The sequence below is a fragment of the Semicossyphus pulcher genome, unplaced genomic scaffold (assembly GCF_022749685.1).
Source record: "Semicossyphus pulcher isolate SPU_LCO1_2020_fin unplaced genomic scaffold, fSemPul1.0.p SCAF_12, whole genome shotgun sequence".
Classification (NCBI taxonomy): domain Eukaryota; kingdom Metazoa; phylum Chordata; class Actinopteri; order Labriformes; family Labridae; genus Semicossyphus; species Semicossyphus pulcher.
In genome coordinates this window covers 26252962-26270647 of record NW_027211626.1, presented here as the reverse complement: position 1 = coordinate 26270647, position 17686 = coordinate 26252962, and the positions used below count along the sequence as shown (strand labels likewise).

Below are 17686 nucleotides of genomic sequence, written 5' to 3'. Positions count from 1 at the left end.
ATCTTAAGTCTTCACACAACATTAAAGAAGAAGAAAACCTTTAAATGAATCTGTTTGTCTTTTTACTGAACTTAAGCTTTACGTAAACACTTTTTAGTCTTTCTTTCTAATAACTGGTGTTTGTCCTGGACGTGAACCTGAGACTTTTCACACCTACAGCAAATCACCAACACCATGTGGAAAGAGCCAAGCCAGCCGCTTGCTCCTGCGTCCAGCTTTAATGTTAGGCTACGCTAAGCATCTGCCGGCTGTGGCTTTGTAATTAGCCTACAAAGTGCTGTAGTGGCATTAATCTTCTTATGAAGAATAGCATAATAAGTGTATTACCCAGAGGTCAAACTAATCCTTTAAGGTTGCTTTGGCATAAGAAGTAATGATTAAGTTTTGAGAAAGGGGGTAAATCCTCTTCAGAAGTGTCTTGTCAGACTGTGCCTGAGGCTGGCCAGTGGACATAGTCAAGAAAACCTGAAATACAGCATAACAGAGGAGTGCATGATAACAGCAGTACAGGAGAAACACTTTTAAAGCCTCGTCCAGGTAAAATCAAGTGTTTAACCCTTTAAACATCTCCAACTGGACATATCAATACATAAAAGGTATCAATATGTCCAGTTTCTCTCCCTTTCTCTGATTCAATATCATTTATGGATAACAGCTTTAATTAAGACTTCATCAGGTTGTAACTTTTATCTCTAAATGTTGATGTTTCTTAATTTGTATCTACCTTCCTCACTTATTACCAATCATTTCTATTTTGTTTTAATACTATTATTATTATTATAATTATTATTTATTTAATGATTTTGTCCTGTATCATTTTTTCTCTGACAGGTGAGAGAATTCATTTAATCAATGTGAGTTTGCACAGTGCTCGCAATGCACACACACGTGTGCTTTTATCATGGGGGTGTGCCAGACGTCGGCGCTCCTCGGCCGGAGGACTTATGAGTATGATGATTAGAATTCGCCTCGCTGAAGTCTGAGATGTTATTACAGATCAAACAGCGAGCAAACAAACCATAAAACCATTCTGATGGATTCCCGGAGCCGGAACAATAACGCCAGCGAGGGATTTGCAGGGAATGACATAACATCATACACTGATGGACTTTGTTTCTCTGTTGCACGCAAATTGCCTGTTGAAAATTGGAATGTAAATCACAGAAGCAGCTGCCATCTGGGTTTAACTACTAACAACATTATACTTTTAGATTTATATTTAAGTATTAGCATTTAATGCACTCTTTTACTGGCTGAATTAGTTATGATTCAGACCAATTGCTAAGATAAACTTGACTCAGTCTCATGTGACACACACATACGCAGTATATTAAAATGTATGTGTGTCAGCGTATACTGCTCAGAAGGGACAGGCAGGAATGAAATTGCAGTATGAACCCTCTGCTCTCCGTCAAACCCACATTTCCCCTGAGTGCTCTGCCTTTTCCATGGCTGCATGTGTCTGCAGTTTCCTTACTGTCAAAGAAAGGCCTGAGGTACTTGTTGTATCCTTTCATCAGCCTCTGAATGGTAGGAGGCAGAATCTCTCCTTCCTTCACTTCTGCGTTGAGCAAAGAACTCTCTAACAACCTGGGAACAAAGACAGGGAGAGAAAAGCAGAAACAAGGATTATTTTTCCTTTCAGCTCCTGTTGTGCGTTTACCAGGTGGGTTTGTCTTCAGGAGCAAACACACTATTCACTGAATCTGCAGGGCGTCGATTGAGTTCCACAGCAGGTTTTGAAACCCATGCTGAGGCAAAGAAAAGATTGAAATACAAACATGGAACTGGAGACGTAAAGAAGACGAATAAAAGCACAAAAACACTTCTTTAAATATGAAATTACCTCGAATTGACCGAGTTCAGAATATTTTAAACCATCCATCTGGCTGTTTTTCTTTTCACTAACGCCTTTCAAATTACTGTTTGCTTTCAGGAGATTTCTATCCCCCCGTTGTTTCTGAATGCTATCCTTAAAGGCACATTGAAGTGTGGGAAGATGATTATATTGCTGGCAATTGCAGCAGGGGAAAAGAACACACTTATTGCGCCTTCCCCTAGTGGTGTGTGTGTTTGTGTATAAATCAGGCTCTAAATAGAGAACGCCCGCTCTGTAGAGAGGAAGCCCCGGGGCACGTGCCGTGATGCAAGAACGGGCTGCAGCAAGACAGATCAGGCCATGTGCAGAGGAGGGAAAACATTCATCTGTACATACTGACGGAGTCCTTGTCTGTCACTGCTGTACTCAAATGTGTGACAAGGAGAGCAGGATCGTTATCATACAGCGGCGTATGCGTAATGGACTTTGGTTGAGATAATCGGGAGAATCCTTCAATGTCAGTGTGACTGTTTGCAGCTTCAGGTGCTGTGAAACGTCCGCTCTCTGGTTGGTGTTGCTTAGAAACCTCCCGTAGCTTTCCGTCAGCCGACCCTGTGGGTTTCTTCCTCGTGGTGGTGACCTTGTTTGTAATTATAGAAACATCTCAAGAAGTATGTAATAATTTATTAATGATATGATGCTGCCTGTAACCCATTATAGCTTAGTTTACTGGAGTAACACAGCCATTGCACTTTGTGGAACAAATGTAGAATCTAAAGGCACACATCACATTCATATGTCGGCCATCTTCCTAGTCTGCTAAGCTGGGAAGGAGAATAAAGTACAGTTGTGTTCCAGGTTGCAATTCGTACAAATCTCACAAATAGTTATTTAGACTATTGACAGTGAATATCTGGAGGGACATTGTGCTTCATTTCAAGGTAAAAACAACAACCCCAAAAACTATGTGAGACTACGGCTAATGTTAGCATTCAACCACGTCCTTACTAACATCGCTGTTTCATCATTTACAGTTTGGTCACAGCCGGCTGTGATTCATTTGTAGGCACGAGGCCGCAGGTACAACATCACGACCTTCAGTGTGATAGTGCTTTCATACAACAGTTATACACGCGGCAAATAGTAGTAAACAGTAACAATCAACAACAGATTCCTCAACTTAACTGAAACTGGACTTTTGTTGCTAAGCAACCCAAACATCCTCCTGCACTCTGTGTCTACTGGTGACCACAGATCAGCTGTTTTTATCATGTACATTTATCTGTTTGTTTTAATTTACCATCAACCAGTGAAACAAGAGTCTGCTGTGTGATTCAGAGGTACCAGCTTGATTAATGTAGACATACAGGGTCTGCTGTAACGTTAACAGTATTCAGAACACCTGGCTGAGGCGGAGTTATACACACAGTGAAAAGTCCCAGTGATGTTAGACTTAGACTTAGACTTAGACTCAACTTTATTGATCCCTTTGGGATGACTCCCTCTGGGAAATTCAGTCTCCAGCAGCTTATACAGTACAATACAATAGGAAAGAATCAGCACACAGAGGGTAAAAAATAAAGATCAAAATATATATATCTATCGATATATATATATATATATAAAAAAGTACAAAATTAGATAACAAAATATATAAAATATACACTCTTAGAAAATGTACAAGTAAACAGTGGGTAATAGTTCAATTAAACTAAATTAGGTTATTGCACTGTGGTATTAGGTTATTGCACTGTGGTGAGAGATTATTGCACATTGACAGATTTTTATTGCACATATGACCCTTTGAGAAATAAATAAATATTACTATTGAATAAAAGAAGTTAACTACTATTAACTTTGTGAGCTGAATTAGTGGCTACCGCTTGTGAGAGAGTCTGTCCCTGTTACCTCCTCCCCCTAAGTGAGGAGTTGTACAGCCTGATGGCATGAGGGACAAAGGAGTTCTTCAGTCGGTTAGTCCTGCACTTTGGAAGGAGCAGTCTCTCACTGAACAGGCTCCTCTGGTTGCTGATGACGGTGTGCAGAGGGTGGCTGGCATTGTCCATAATGTCCAACAGTTTGTTTAGTGTCCTTGTCTCTGCCACCGTCACCAGAGGGTCCAGCTTCATGCCGATCACAGAGCCGGCTCGCCTGATCAGTTTATCCAGTCTGGATGTGTCCTTCTTGGATGTGCTGCCTCCCCAGCACACTACAGTGTAAAAGAGGACACTGGCAACCACAGACTGGTAAAACATCCGCAGCAGTTTGCTGCAGATGTTAAAAGATGTTGTTCTCTATATCAGCGCTCGTGGAATGCCTCTTATCCAATCAGATTACTTGGTCGGAACATGCTGTTGTATAAGTAACACCATTAAATGATTACAGTTTAGCTGTTATGTAATGAAATATGTTGTTTTTCTTGAATATGTCCTGATATCCTTCAGATTTTCATCTTGACAGCATTCCAACCCTGAGCGTCATGTTTTTCAGTGTTATTGTCTCTGTTGTGATAGATCCAAACTAACTATTTAAAACAACAAAGACACACAATAACACAAACAAACTCACCAGAACAGTTAATGGCAAACAAGCAACAGCTCTGTTCTGGGAGGTAATTACTGTTTTTCATCATGGAGTCTAGTGGCTCTGAAGAAAACGATGTAATGGCTGTTTCCAAAAGAGGAAAAATAGCCTTCAACAAAAAGGTCTATCTCTGTAGGGATCCTTTCTATAATGTTGTCAGACACTTAGAATAACAATCTGAGCCTGTCAGTGGAAACAACAAGAACTTTTAGTGGATGCACTTTGATTGGGAGCATTTGCCAACAAGGATTACGTTGCAGCCTGTTTCATTGCCTGCTGAAGCAATCTGCTGGAGCTATCTCAAACCGTTTTCCACCAGCTGGTCATTTAGACCACAAAGTGTGTAAAAGTAGGCACCATGTTTAAAAACACGAGCATAACCCTTTAAGCGTCGGTCAGATTTACCGACAACCAGGGCGCTCGCATTGCTGGAAAATGTCTTTTGACAAAAGTATGATTAGCAAATTCAGCTTCAGTGAAATGTTGCCTTGGACGGTTTTGTTCACAAGATCATGAACACCATGTCCTTCATATAAATCATTACCATTTTACTGACTCACTGCTCACGACAGAGATCGAGAAATGAATCAAATCATTAAAATAACATTAAAGTTATTGTTAAAATCCGTCTCTTCACTGGTCCTTCCCCTGTCTCCCTCATGAGCAGACAGGCTGCTGAGTCCTCCTCACAGCCTCAGAGATGAACTTTAAGATGAGACAGGCAGCCACAGGAACGAAAAGCCAAAGAAAAAGTCCTCCTCATGAATCTCAGAACTTGTTTCACCTGACTGTGTCAAATCAGCTTAGACGGTGGGGTAACTGGCTCCCAGCACACTGTTGCTATGCTGCATAAAATCTCACTCACATGGCTCCCAGCCTGTTGTTTCAGCTGCTGCAGTCTTGGATTGGAAAGCCGAGTTAGTGACGGCAGTGACAGCACTCTGCCTGTGGCACACTGCATTATCAATCTGGGTCGCCCTGTGTGACCCTCATTACATTCACAAATGCTTTTTCATCTGTGAAGCTGTGTAAGTGGGTTTGTGTGTGCGTTTTTAAAAATAGCTCTCTGCAGTGACATTGGTGGAAAAACACGTTTCAAAAGGAGGATGTGATAAAAAGCATACATGAAAAGGGGCTGCTTCCTCGAGTTTCATGATTCCAATCATCAGTCTAAAAAACTCAATTTGACTCACAGTCAGTCAAATATCTGCACTTTAGTTTTTTTAAGCTGTGTCGTTTTAGAGCTGTAAACTTTACAAACCCAGTCTCAAGACGACCCCATCAGTGTTCATCATGGCAGCCAAACTGTCTGCAAAAGTCTCCACCTTTCAAAAGCAGATGGACCCATAATTCCCAACAGTAAAAACACTGAATAAAGAAGCTCCGTGTTAAAAATCAGTATCTCTCTGACGCTCTTCTTCATCAGACACAGGACGTCTGGAGGAGCTGCAAGATGAGCTGCAGCGAGCTTGTTTCTAGGGATTCCTTCAGAGTCTATCGCTCTAAATTCGGGACGACACTTTATGTTAAGTTACACATGTTCACCATTAACTAGTTGCATTTAAACATGCATATCTGCAGCACATTGGCCTTTTATTAGTCATGAATAAATCACTAATAGAAGCTATGATCTGCATATTTCTGAGAGGTGAAACTGAGACTCATGTTGGCTGAAATAAGAGATTGTGGTGACGCTGAACTGAAAAAATGAGTAAATAAACGATTTCTTCCATTTGCCACACGTAGATCACAGGATTGATTTCCTAGCACGGCAGAGCTCTTCAACCTTTGATGTTTAGTGTCAGTGTTTTGCAGTCTGACAATGAAACACTGCTCCTCTGACTCTATCCGTCTCTGTAAATCCCCAGACTCTCTAACTTTGGCTGTCTAAGCCTTCACCTGCAGACGTACTCCAACCTGCCAAACAGTCGCTATCCACTGAGCCCTGACAGCGGAGAGAAGAGAGATAGATCCTCACAATCCTTCCAGAATCACACAGGATACTAATGTTAACAACTTTGTTATTATGTGCAAGGCGGCATGGGAAGAAGACTAGAGGAGTTTTAAACTGTGTGTGCCACAGTGCACTGCAAACATGCACACACTCACACTTTATAGCACACACACACACACACTGAACACACACGCACAAACAAACATGGCTCATATTTATGTAGTGTAGTGTACCTCTCTCCCCAGATGGAAGCTCGCTGCACAATTTCCCAGAATGCACACTGACAGACCCGACACACCTGCCCACCCGGCTGCCAATCAAGAATAACAGGATGGCACACTGAATGCACACAACTGATCTGAGCAGGGCCTGTACCATACTAAGTCACTGGCTTCAATACAATAGAAAAACATTAAGATGCAAATATTTAGATATCCAAAAAACAACCAGCAGACTTCTGAGCGGAATATTTGAATAAAGCAGCTTAAGCTGAGGAGCACATCACGTTATCTAATGTGTAAGGTGGAGGTGGTGGAAGGAAGGCTCACTGTCACCTCACACCTCGTCATGTTGAAGCCCCCGATGGGCCTCCGCCTACAGACTGAACACATGCAGGTTAAACTTGGACTGCCTGCAGGTGAGATTGTTTTCTTCTGTCTGTGAGTGTTAGCCCTGTGATGGACTGACAGCCTGCCCAGAGTGGACACTGCCTGTGACCTGCTGCATCCTAGGATGGACTCTGCAAGCTTGGACTTCAAACAGGACCAACTTTATTCAAATGGATCAACTGATCCATGCATCATTTATTCAGCTTCAGCTATTCAACTTAAAGGGTCATTCCTTTATGGGTTTTTTTAACATGGGCCCAATTTCTACATATTCTACATATACATCTAAATGACTCAAAGGTACAAAAAGTTTTCTAATTGCTCCAGTAGATTGCTTCAATCCAGCAGCCACCAAGCAGTGTGTAATAGGGACTTTAAGCAGCAACGGTTGAAGAGACAGCTCCAAGTTCCACTTCCACACTTTCTGTTGTTGTAGCCCAGCCGTCTGCTACGGGAGAAAGACTGGTTTGCCGGCGTCAGTACAACATCATAGTGTAAGCAGGTATTTATGTGTCTGACAACATTACAGAAAGGATCCCTACAGAGATAGACCTTTTTGTTACAGAGGAAAATGATTATTTTAACCACAAACCAACGTTACATCGCTCTCTGCAAACACACCAGACTCCACTGACAAAAATGGTAATTTATACTAAAGAACATGGGAGTCGATAGTGCCTTGACTGATTCATTTGTTTGTTACTGTGTGATTTAGTGTTTTTAAATGGTCAGTTTGGATCCAACACAATATTTGTGTATCAAGGCAGAAGTAGACTAGCAACTCCAATGTGCGTCAAAGTAAAACGACCGTTTTTTTCAATGGAGTTTGGTGTGTTTGCAGAGAGCGATGAAACGTCTGTTTGTGGTTAAAAAAATCATCTTCCTCTGTAACAAAAATGTCTATCTCTGTAGGGATCCTTTCTATAATGTTGTCAGACACTTAGAATAACAATCTGAGCCTGTCAGTGGAAACAACAAGAACTTTTAGTGGACACACTTTGATCAATGCCAACTGAAACAATATACTATTATTCGATAGACTAGAGTTATAGAGTTGGTATAAATATAAGGTCAGTAAAGTAAGAGACTCCAGCATAGTGCACTTTTTGACTGACAAGTAATCTCTAGTTAGTGCAGTGCGAAAACAGCGGAGTAGCAGAGTAATTGACACTCACAGTGACACCAAGAGGTTCCAAAGGCATCTTATAAAGCATCCAGCAGATTACCACTTCGGCAAATTACTCAACAGTTGGATGTCGACATGAGCAGCGAGTTGGTGACATCCGAGGGCCTGATCTTTCCTGGCACTTGCAGCAGCGACACTCTCTGCACAGTCACGGTGGATCTCAACAACACCTTCTAATGTGTTAATTGGCCGGTCCCAAGTCACTGCTTCTTAGCTCTCTGACCGTAGTGGGGAGGAAGTGCCAGCAGGAGGCGATGATCAGTGTCTGTCTTTGTCACGATCACACTCGTCGCCTCCTCAGTAATGAGCGCCGAGGTTTGCTTATTCTCCTGCCTGCATCTTGTTCTCTCATTATTTCTCTCCTCATCTCTCAGCTGTCTTCACATCTTTCTCAGCATTAACAGTCAGTGTCTGATGCTTCGCTGCACCATGATGAAGATAATTATCCAAAATATTACAGCCATCATGTTACTGATAGTTTGGCAGAAATATGCAAAAAAAAAACTTGAAAACTTAATTACTTAGAAGTAACCAGTTAAAGAGGAAGGAAAGAAGGTGGAAGGTCTGTTATTTCTGTATAGCAGACCACTCCTATGAATAACAGACCGTTGCTACACACGTTGTGATCACACACTTATGAGGTCTTTATCCACTCATACTGATCTGCAGGAAGAAGTCTGGTGCATTGGGCATGTGTTGATTGGCGGCTGTGGCCCAGTGGTAGAGTCGGTCATCTTTCAATCGGAAGGTCGGAGGTTCGATCCCCAGCTCCGTCAGGCTACATGTCGAAGTGTCCTTGGGCAAGACACTGAACCCCAAATTGCTCCCGGTGGCATAGCCAATGGGTATGAATGTGATATCTGATTGACAGTTGGGAACTTTACGTAGCAGCCTCTGCCATCAGTGTGTGAATGGGTGAATGTGATATGTAGTGTAAAAGCAGCTTTGAGTGGTCGCAAAGACTAGAAAAGCGCTATATAAGTACAGTCCATTTACCATTTACCATTTGATTGGCGATTAGATCATATACCGACAACTAACATCGAGATCAAAGCGATTTTAATAACTTGGGGTGATAAGTAAGATGTTGTAAAAAATAATCTGTGCAACCTGGGCTCTGTCGTGTGTAGAGACGTGTTTCTGTTGGAGCTGAGAGAGAGAGAGAGAGAGTTAACCGAGAGGGGAAGTTTGTCACATGGTGCTCTTCTGTTTCTTCACATCAAAATATCATAAAAACACGAGATGTCGTGTTTCTAAAGAGGTCTACAGCTGACATTGACATATGTAGCACGAGCTAGTGTCAACAGACTCACAGAGTAGACATATTTCTATCAACAGGTTGACTTTAAACTTGAGTTCTTTCTGCTAATTGCTTTGATCTGACGTGATTCTGCAGAACAGACCTATATCTGTAACATGTGTAATATTTACAATAAGAGATACTGTATGCTCCACGATGTAGAAGTCAGCTACAAGCAGAACAAACAGCTAAGAAGTTACTTAAAGAAAGTTAAAGTGAGTAGAGCACAGCACGAACATCTGTCCAGCTGGTGTAGTTCAGCCAAGAGGGACCGTGACTGCAGCTGTACCGCCTCTTCTGTATGTCTGTATATATACTGTATATGAACTGTATAGTGTATATCTCGTGGCCTGCAGGTGATGCTGATGCTGATGTGTCTTGTGTTGGATGTTGGATGCGTGGGTGGAGGAACAGCTTGAGACAGAGTAATACAGGGGTGACATGGCGGCTGGAAATGAAGGACTCAAAGCCTGTGGGGGGATTCGCCTTTTCAGATCCTGTTTCATGACATGGCCTCCCCACAGACCTCCCCCCCCATCGACAACCCCCCACTCTTATTCCCAATCTCCAATGCACACAAGGCATCAGTCCAGGCAGCAGTTGCACATTTCAGAACAGATTAATTCAGCTGAACATAACCCCTGCAGAGGGCTGAGTAACACTCTCTGTGGACCCCCGTCTCCCTCTTCTTCCTCTCTTCTTCCTCCCACTCAGCAGCTTCCACGCGTTTCCCGCTCTCCTTTCATTGATTCTCGTTCCCCAAACTCCCTAAGCCGGCCTCCTCCTCTCTTTGCAGAGAAATCCCTGCAGCCGTTGGCATGGCGTGATGCTCCAGAATCACAAGAGAGCACAACATGTGTGTTCGGCGTTCTCACAGGAAGCACTTGATTAAATATTCCTCCTGCAGGAGCGCATACACATGTTTAACTTTGTTACACATTCCTCCAAACCGACACACGCACACACATTTTCATGAGATGAAGAGAAACTCAATCAGTTACATAGACTCTAATTAACATATGGTATAATTTGCTTTATAATTCTGCCAATCAAATTAATAATACAAAGCATTTAATCACATTTAATTTGCTAATTAGAAGAATTCCTCCTTGAGGGTTTGGACCAATAATGTGTCATCCTGACTCAAATAAGGTCATCCATCTATGACGTTCAACACAACGTATGTGATAAGGCAGGTCCTCAGCTCAAGCTCATTTGGGGACGTGTGGCTTTTGCAAATGTTTTTATTTATTTTAGATTATTATTCGTTTTCCACCAAGAGAATCTGTCCTACTGAGCATTGGAGATCATCCAAACCATGCAGACAGCTCCACTCCAATGCAAAGCTTCCTCCTTCCAGGCTTATAATCCTGGTGGTGGCAGCAACTGTACAAAGTGTAAAGTCAACTTAGAATTCCCAAAAAGAATCCATCGTACCTGCTACAACTTTGCATATTATACTAAGTTGTTTCCCAGTTCATCCGAAATGTTCAGACGCTTCGAGCTGGATTATAAAGTATCTATCAGTCTGTTTTTATCAACAACTTTAAAACTGTTTCAACCTTTCTCCTCAAACATGTTGTGCTCAAGGACACAAACCTGCTGCATCCTCAGATTCAGACACAAACCAATTACACACATTTTAAACTCGCAGAGCATCACAATGTTTTTGAAGATTTCAAGATTTAATCAGAAATTTGGACTAAATTTTATCTCCGTGTGAACTATTGCAGTCAGTGGAAAATAAGCTTCTTTGAACAGATGGCCGCTTATGAAGTGATAAATCTTAAAAAATTAACCACAGACATCTCCATGTTTAAGGCGGCACGATATTGGAAAAAAATGACATCGCGAAAATTGTTCTGGGATATTTACTGCGATTTTAAAAAAGTACAAGAAATGATGGCAGATAAATGCAGAGTGTTCTCATGTTAATATAAACAACAAAACAAAACCCTCTCCTACTTTCACCACACTTGGTTCAGAGACTCTGACACCAGCATGAAACAGTAGAGGGAGTTCAGGTGGAGCCACACGTTTCTTTATAGAATAAATACAAACAGACGTGTGGGCTGCAGCTGTGTTATGTATGCAGCATGTCATCCACCATTTCCAACAATGTATATTTTTAATCAGCGTGATCAGCCCGGTGACGGTAACTTTTTGAAACGAAAGCTCAACGTCTCATACGTGCTGTCGGACACAGGGCCTCACGCCGTGTGTGCTCTGCAGGTGTAGCCGCTAAAAGTAAACACCGCTCTGATAGCAGCCCGTATATGTAGCCATGGTGTTAACCAGCAGCGGGACGAGGTGTCACTGTTAACGGGAATACTGTCACTTATAAGCCACTTTGCTTAACGGAGTGTCTGCCTCGACACGATCTGTGACGGCAGCAGCGTCGCGTGCTTGTTTACAGTTTACAGGCAGGTGACACACAGACTCTGCAGCTCAGCGTCAGCTCACTCTGTGCTCTGATGAAGAGCTGCACTCATGTGATATCAGACGGACTTTTCCTGTAGATAAGATGTGGAAAACAATAAACTGGCGAGTTTGCTTCACTATCGCACATCCGGATGTGCACATGGCAATTGCGATCGTTAAGCGATAAATGGTTTAGCCCTACTCCATGTCGTCTACATTTCTCTTGATATTTGACACTGATCTGCTTTTACATGCATGACCCGCTGTCATCACAAACCTGGTGTTTGACTAAATCTAAGCTTTGTGCTTTCCTTTTTTTCCTGCGTAGCTCAACATAAATTTAACGTGCAGTTGGAGACAAGCGCTGTGAGTTTAAGACCCAGGTGATGTAGGATGAATGTCGTAGACCTACTCAGGTGTTGTGCAGTATCTGAGAGACACAGGATTTAGAGGTTTTATGATGTTTTGTGCAGGACAGCTCAGACTCAGTGCTGCAAAGCACTTGCGACGTTTGTCTCTTAATTCAGAGCCCCAGAACAAATGGTCAAGGATAGAAGCTGCTATGTTCTCTCTCTCTCTCCCCTGCATGCCGTAGCCTGGTGGCTTCCTCAGAACGACATGCTGTTAAATCAGACGAGGCATCTATTGTCTGTACTGACAGGCTGCAGCATAGAACAGGTAGCACATACGGCATTAGCTCAATCCTCAAGGTGTGCTAAAACTTTCGCTCCACATTGGATGCCTCGCCTGTCAGGTTGCATTAAACGTCTTCTTTTCTTCTTTTGCAGAGAATATTCATTTTTTTGCCGCTGTGAAATGGGATTTGAGGAGAGTCGCTGCTGCTCTCATATACTGAGATTATTCTCTCGCTCATCAGGGACTTTTCGAGGCTTCCTCAGACCCCTCAGCCGCTCGGTGCTCAGAGATGCAGAGGCAGGAAACCAGGCACCGCAAGAAAAAAGTCCTCCTGAGTTCATGTCGCAGGCTTTTGTGGATAAAAGCAGCTGTTTCTCCCTTTCATGCTATCCCAGGCAGCTCCCTAAGCTGCACTGCACAGAGGAGAATAGAACATTTACTGTCTTCATAAGCCCACTGAAGTCTGAATCTCAGCGTTGTGACATAACAAACGTGTGATTTTACTTCAGGCAAATTAGTGCAGATGGTATATGTAGACTTTAATATGCTTCTGCGTATGTTGGACTCATTTCCAACCTCTATATGGCAAACCCTTTCACCCCCATATGAACAGAGGAGATGGTTCTTTCATGATCCTGTTCAACATGATGTCAGTGAGACGTTTCCTACTTCTGATTACTGTTACTGATGACACAGTTTCAATACTTTAATCAATCACTTTGGTTTACTGACTAATACAATTGTACACAGGACTCCAAGAAATTACATTAAAATAAGCACAAATAAGACCATTTCTATTACAGAGTACTTGAAAGCAACAAATCCATATTGTAGAACTGAAGTAGTCATTCTAATTAAAGATATCTACAATTCATTTCTTATGAGTCAAACATGTTTGTTCATGATATCAAATATTAATTTATTTCTATTGGGAGTGTCAGTGCTGCACGGTGGTGCAGTGGTTAGCACTGTCGCCTCACAGCTAGAAGGTTCCTGGTTTGAATCCCGGTTCAGTCGTCGTGGGCCTTTCTGTGTGGAGTTTGCATGTTCTCCCCGTGCATGCGTGGGTTCCCTCCGGGTACTCCAGCTCCCTCCAACAGTCCAAAGACATGCTCATTAGGTTCAGTGGTGACTCTCAAGTGCTCTCTGAGTCATCTCGATGTGTTAGCCCTGTGATTGACTGGCGACCTGTCCAGATGAAACCCCTAACACTGGTCCAGTGACAGCAAAGTCTGGAACTTCATTCCGCAAAATTTTTTTTGTGATATCTGCATATCTTAAAACAGAAAAGGGCAGGTTTGTGATGTCACAAACCTAAGGAGCCAATCCCGTTCCCAAACTTAAATTGTAAAAATGTGCTTTTAATTGTTACCAGTGAGAGCTTCATTCCACATATCTTGAATCTTATCTCTGATATTTGCAGCAACAGAAAATTACACATCTACTTGTTACATCTACATTTCATTTGATAACTAGTAGATTGAGTAATTGAAATTTGGATAACAAATAGAAAATTCTACCAGTCCAATTATATAATTATAGGTATTTTCAATGATGATCATACTAAAATAAATAAATCATTTGGGCTACACATCCTAAAAACTAAATGTTGAAACTGCATTTGTATTTCTGACATATCAGAAATGTAGTTAAAGCGTGAAATATGAAACAATATTTGCATTAATCACAATCTTTTCTCTGCATGTTGAAATGAGATTGTGAATATTGTTATTATTATCTTTAAAGAAATGAAAAACAGCTCTGGAGAGACCCATCCAAATGTTCCTTAAATCTGCATCTCTCTCTGCATGTCGTGGCCGCCCACTCCAGATATGAGCCCCATTAAAACCTCCTGAATGTGATCGAGAGGAATATGGACGGTCACAGGCCATCAAACAAAGCCGAGCTGCTCCAAGAGCGGCCTAACGTCACCCAGCAGCACTGTGACAGGCTGGTGGAGAGCATGCAGAGAGGCATGAAGGCTGTCATTAAAAACCAGGTTATTCCACCAAACACTGACCTGTGAACTCTTCCTGAGTTCAAACATTATTATTCTGTTGTTTCAACATGAACTCGTTTCCTTTGCATTATTTGCAAAAGCATCTTCTGGTTTTCTGATTTTTTCAGTGGTCTCTTAATTTTCTTGGAGCTGTTTTGTGTTTTAGTTTTTGATTGTTTGACATTTGACTTAACAATGCTGATAAATGCTAATTACTGTTTCTTATTCACTGCAGATGGATGTAAAGAGCCTGCTCTTATTCTGACCTGGTTTTATTAAACATACATGCAGGCGGGAGACTTTCTCTGCTGATTATTGAAGGAGTGAGATTTATCAATGAAGTGCTCTACAGCCAATTAAAGTGAAGGATTGCTCACTTTGCTCTGTCAGCCTGTCATGCCCTCTCTCATCAACGCGGCGTTCAATCAGTTACAGCCGGCACAATCAGGAATTAAACTGTATCCTGCATCATACAGTAAATTAACTGCATTATTCATGTCAGCTCCACAGCTTATTACAGTCAGCGCATCTATTGCCTGCTATACGGGGCAATTTGTCACTTCTAATTATGACTGCAATGTTGTGAAGATGAACAATTAGAACATGTCAATATATTGGTAACAGCATCTTGACCATATAAGAAGTAGACGTAGCCTCCTGGTTCATAGGTAAACCAATGTGGAGGTGCATTAAACCTGCATTCTTTCTAATGTCCAGCAGGGGGCAGTTCGTCAAGCCAAAACTGTATTGACATCTATTAGAAATTGAGCCTGTCCTGATTTATTACCTCAGCAATCACTTTCCTCACGAGTTTATGGTGCATGTCAGTCAGTAGGCTAGCACTAACATTACTGATAACTTAATGTGTGCATACCCCTTGCTCCCCTCCAGCTCCCTCCGTCTTCTCCAAACATGGTCACCTCTAGCTCCAAAAAACAAGATGGCAAGCGCCAAAGAGCCAAACTTGAAGCTGCAAAAACACAGCTCACAAACTAGTGATAACAGCAGACACATACAGTATAGCTGTGTGGAGAACAGAATAATTTCCAGTGGAATCCACCACATTGTTCTTTTCCTCCTGTGAGGTTCACAGATATTTAACATCTTCCTTGAACCTGCTGAGACAAATCCAGCAGGGTGCAGCGGGCGCTGAGGACCTGCTCAGTCTGATGTAGATCCAAACTCTGCCCACCTCTCTTTATGCAGTTAAAGCAAGACAGCGGTCTGAGCAATGAGTCACTTATTGAATGTTATATTCAGTCAATCTCTGAAGTGGGCGCGACCCTGTTTGTCATGCAGGCGAGCAGGTCCCGTACTACTTTCCTTTAATGCTGAAGAATTACAACCAGTGCTGCAAGGTAATGTAATTTCCTCTGTCTGCAAAACACTGACGCAAAGCAAACTGGCTCTTTGGATAAAGTGGCATGAAGCAACTCAGGCTTCCAAGAGCCTTACAAAATATGGAAGGTGCAGACTAAGGTATACAGAATATGACTGAGCTAATCTGTTATTGATGGTTTTAAGGACTTGATTTCATCAATTTTAATTATAGAAAGCGTTCACAGGATAACTGTGTTTCAGAGGGCTCGCGAGTAAAACATGTTAAACACACTCTACCTCAGTGCAAACATCAAGAAACTCTGAATATGTGCTTCCAGGACAAAAAGGAATTTTTCTGTCAGTCTGTAAATATCTCACAAACTTTTGTTTAAAAAGGGGGCAACTCCACTGGTTGCAAATATTGTATGGATCCAAAGGAGAAAATGGTCCTCCTCTCTTGATTCATTCCCTCAGTAAACATGTTCCTAATGAGTTTATGGTCTCAATCTCTCTCTCATTTAGTCACTGATGGTTCCACATCAAGTAAAACCAATGATAAAGCAAAAACTAAACTTCTGGCTTGAAGAAAGTTTTGAAACAGAACGATGACAGCCAAATAGCCAAAGTAGGGACAGTCCACCAAACACGATGACGTCATCTTGGCCATGTGCATTTCTTACATACAGTCACTGGTGTTAGTCAATAAAAAGAGACTAATATTTAGAAACAGCATATTCCTGAAGGATAAAAACTTAACTACTTAACAATTAGACTGCTGCTTGTTTGACAACACTGTTATTAAAGATATGTTTTAAGACATAAAACGCTCTGCTTGAAATAATAAATTATGTCTGATGTTTTTTTTTTGCAAAATACATTTAATTCGCTTGTAAAAATCCTCCCAAAGCATCTCCTCCTTTTCCCTCATTAAACATTCCTGAATCTGCATAGGCCCCGCCTTCTATGCACATTTCCAGCCACCCCCTCCATTGTGAAAACAAAACCCGTCTCTGCCATCGTTTAGTTGCAGCTTGTTGAAACTTAGCTAGCTTGAAATGTGGTAATTAGCAGTAGTAACGTTAACGTTGGTAGTCAGTAGTGAGTTACGATGACGGTTACAGCTGGCCCGCACATTGCTGAAGTGGTTGCCATAGGTTACACATAATGAATAGTGTCACCCCGTCCATTAACGGGATTGGCTCCTTAGCTTTGTGACGTCTCAAACCTGCCAATCAGAAAGCGTGTTGTTCAGCCTGTCCTTGGTACACTGCAGTATAAAAGCAGACAGGCCCAGCCATGGAGATGACTGCTGATGTTGTCCCTGATATGTCTTTATGCACATGAATAACACCACATGGAGATGTTTACAAGGCTAAACACTGGATTTTACCTGGAGGGGGGCTTTAATGCTTTGTTTAGTTGCTGCCACAGGTGTTTCTAAAGAGGCATTCTAATGACGATGTCTCCTATCAGTGAGATCGGTGTAATTCTTTATGTTTTGTCTACAATTATTTTCCTAAAACATGATGATGATCACACATGATTCAAGTATTTAGTTGAACTTGTGAGGATTTTTTTACTGAATTGAATTCATGCTGATGCCTCTATATGACCTACAAAAGCAATTGAGACCATCAGTTGGAAGACTGACTTTATTGATGGGTCATTTTTGTTGCCTATAAGCGCTGCAACTGAGTCTGACTCTGACAAAGCAATTTACAGCACGCAGACCACAAGAGCCTTGAGTGCAACTTGAGCCAGTTAAAAGGGGGCAAGAAAATCTTTAGAGAAAACGACACGTGCATGTTCAGAATCAGAGTCAGCAAAGAGACAAGACAAACTGCTTTTCCCACAGGGGCC

At 41.9% G+C, this 17686-nt stretch overlaps 1 protein-coding gene across 1 annotated transcript in view; it reads right to left on the bottom strand.

Moving 5' to 3' along the window:
- The window catches only part of LOC138588300 (gamma-aminobutyric acid receptor subunit pi), a 48387-nt gene that overhangs the window by 15589 nt on the left and 15112 nt on the right, over positions 1-17686 (bottom strand). The window contains exon 2 of the mRNA XM_069658333.1: positions 1478-1590. Within this exon, the coding sequence (XP_069514434.1) occupies positions 1478-1517 (40 nt within the window). The 5' untranslated portion in view covers positions 1518-1590. The remainder of the gene's footprint in view (positions 1-1477; positions 1591-17686) is intronic.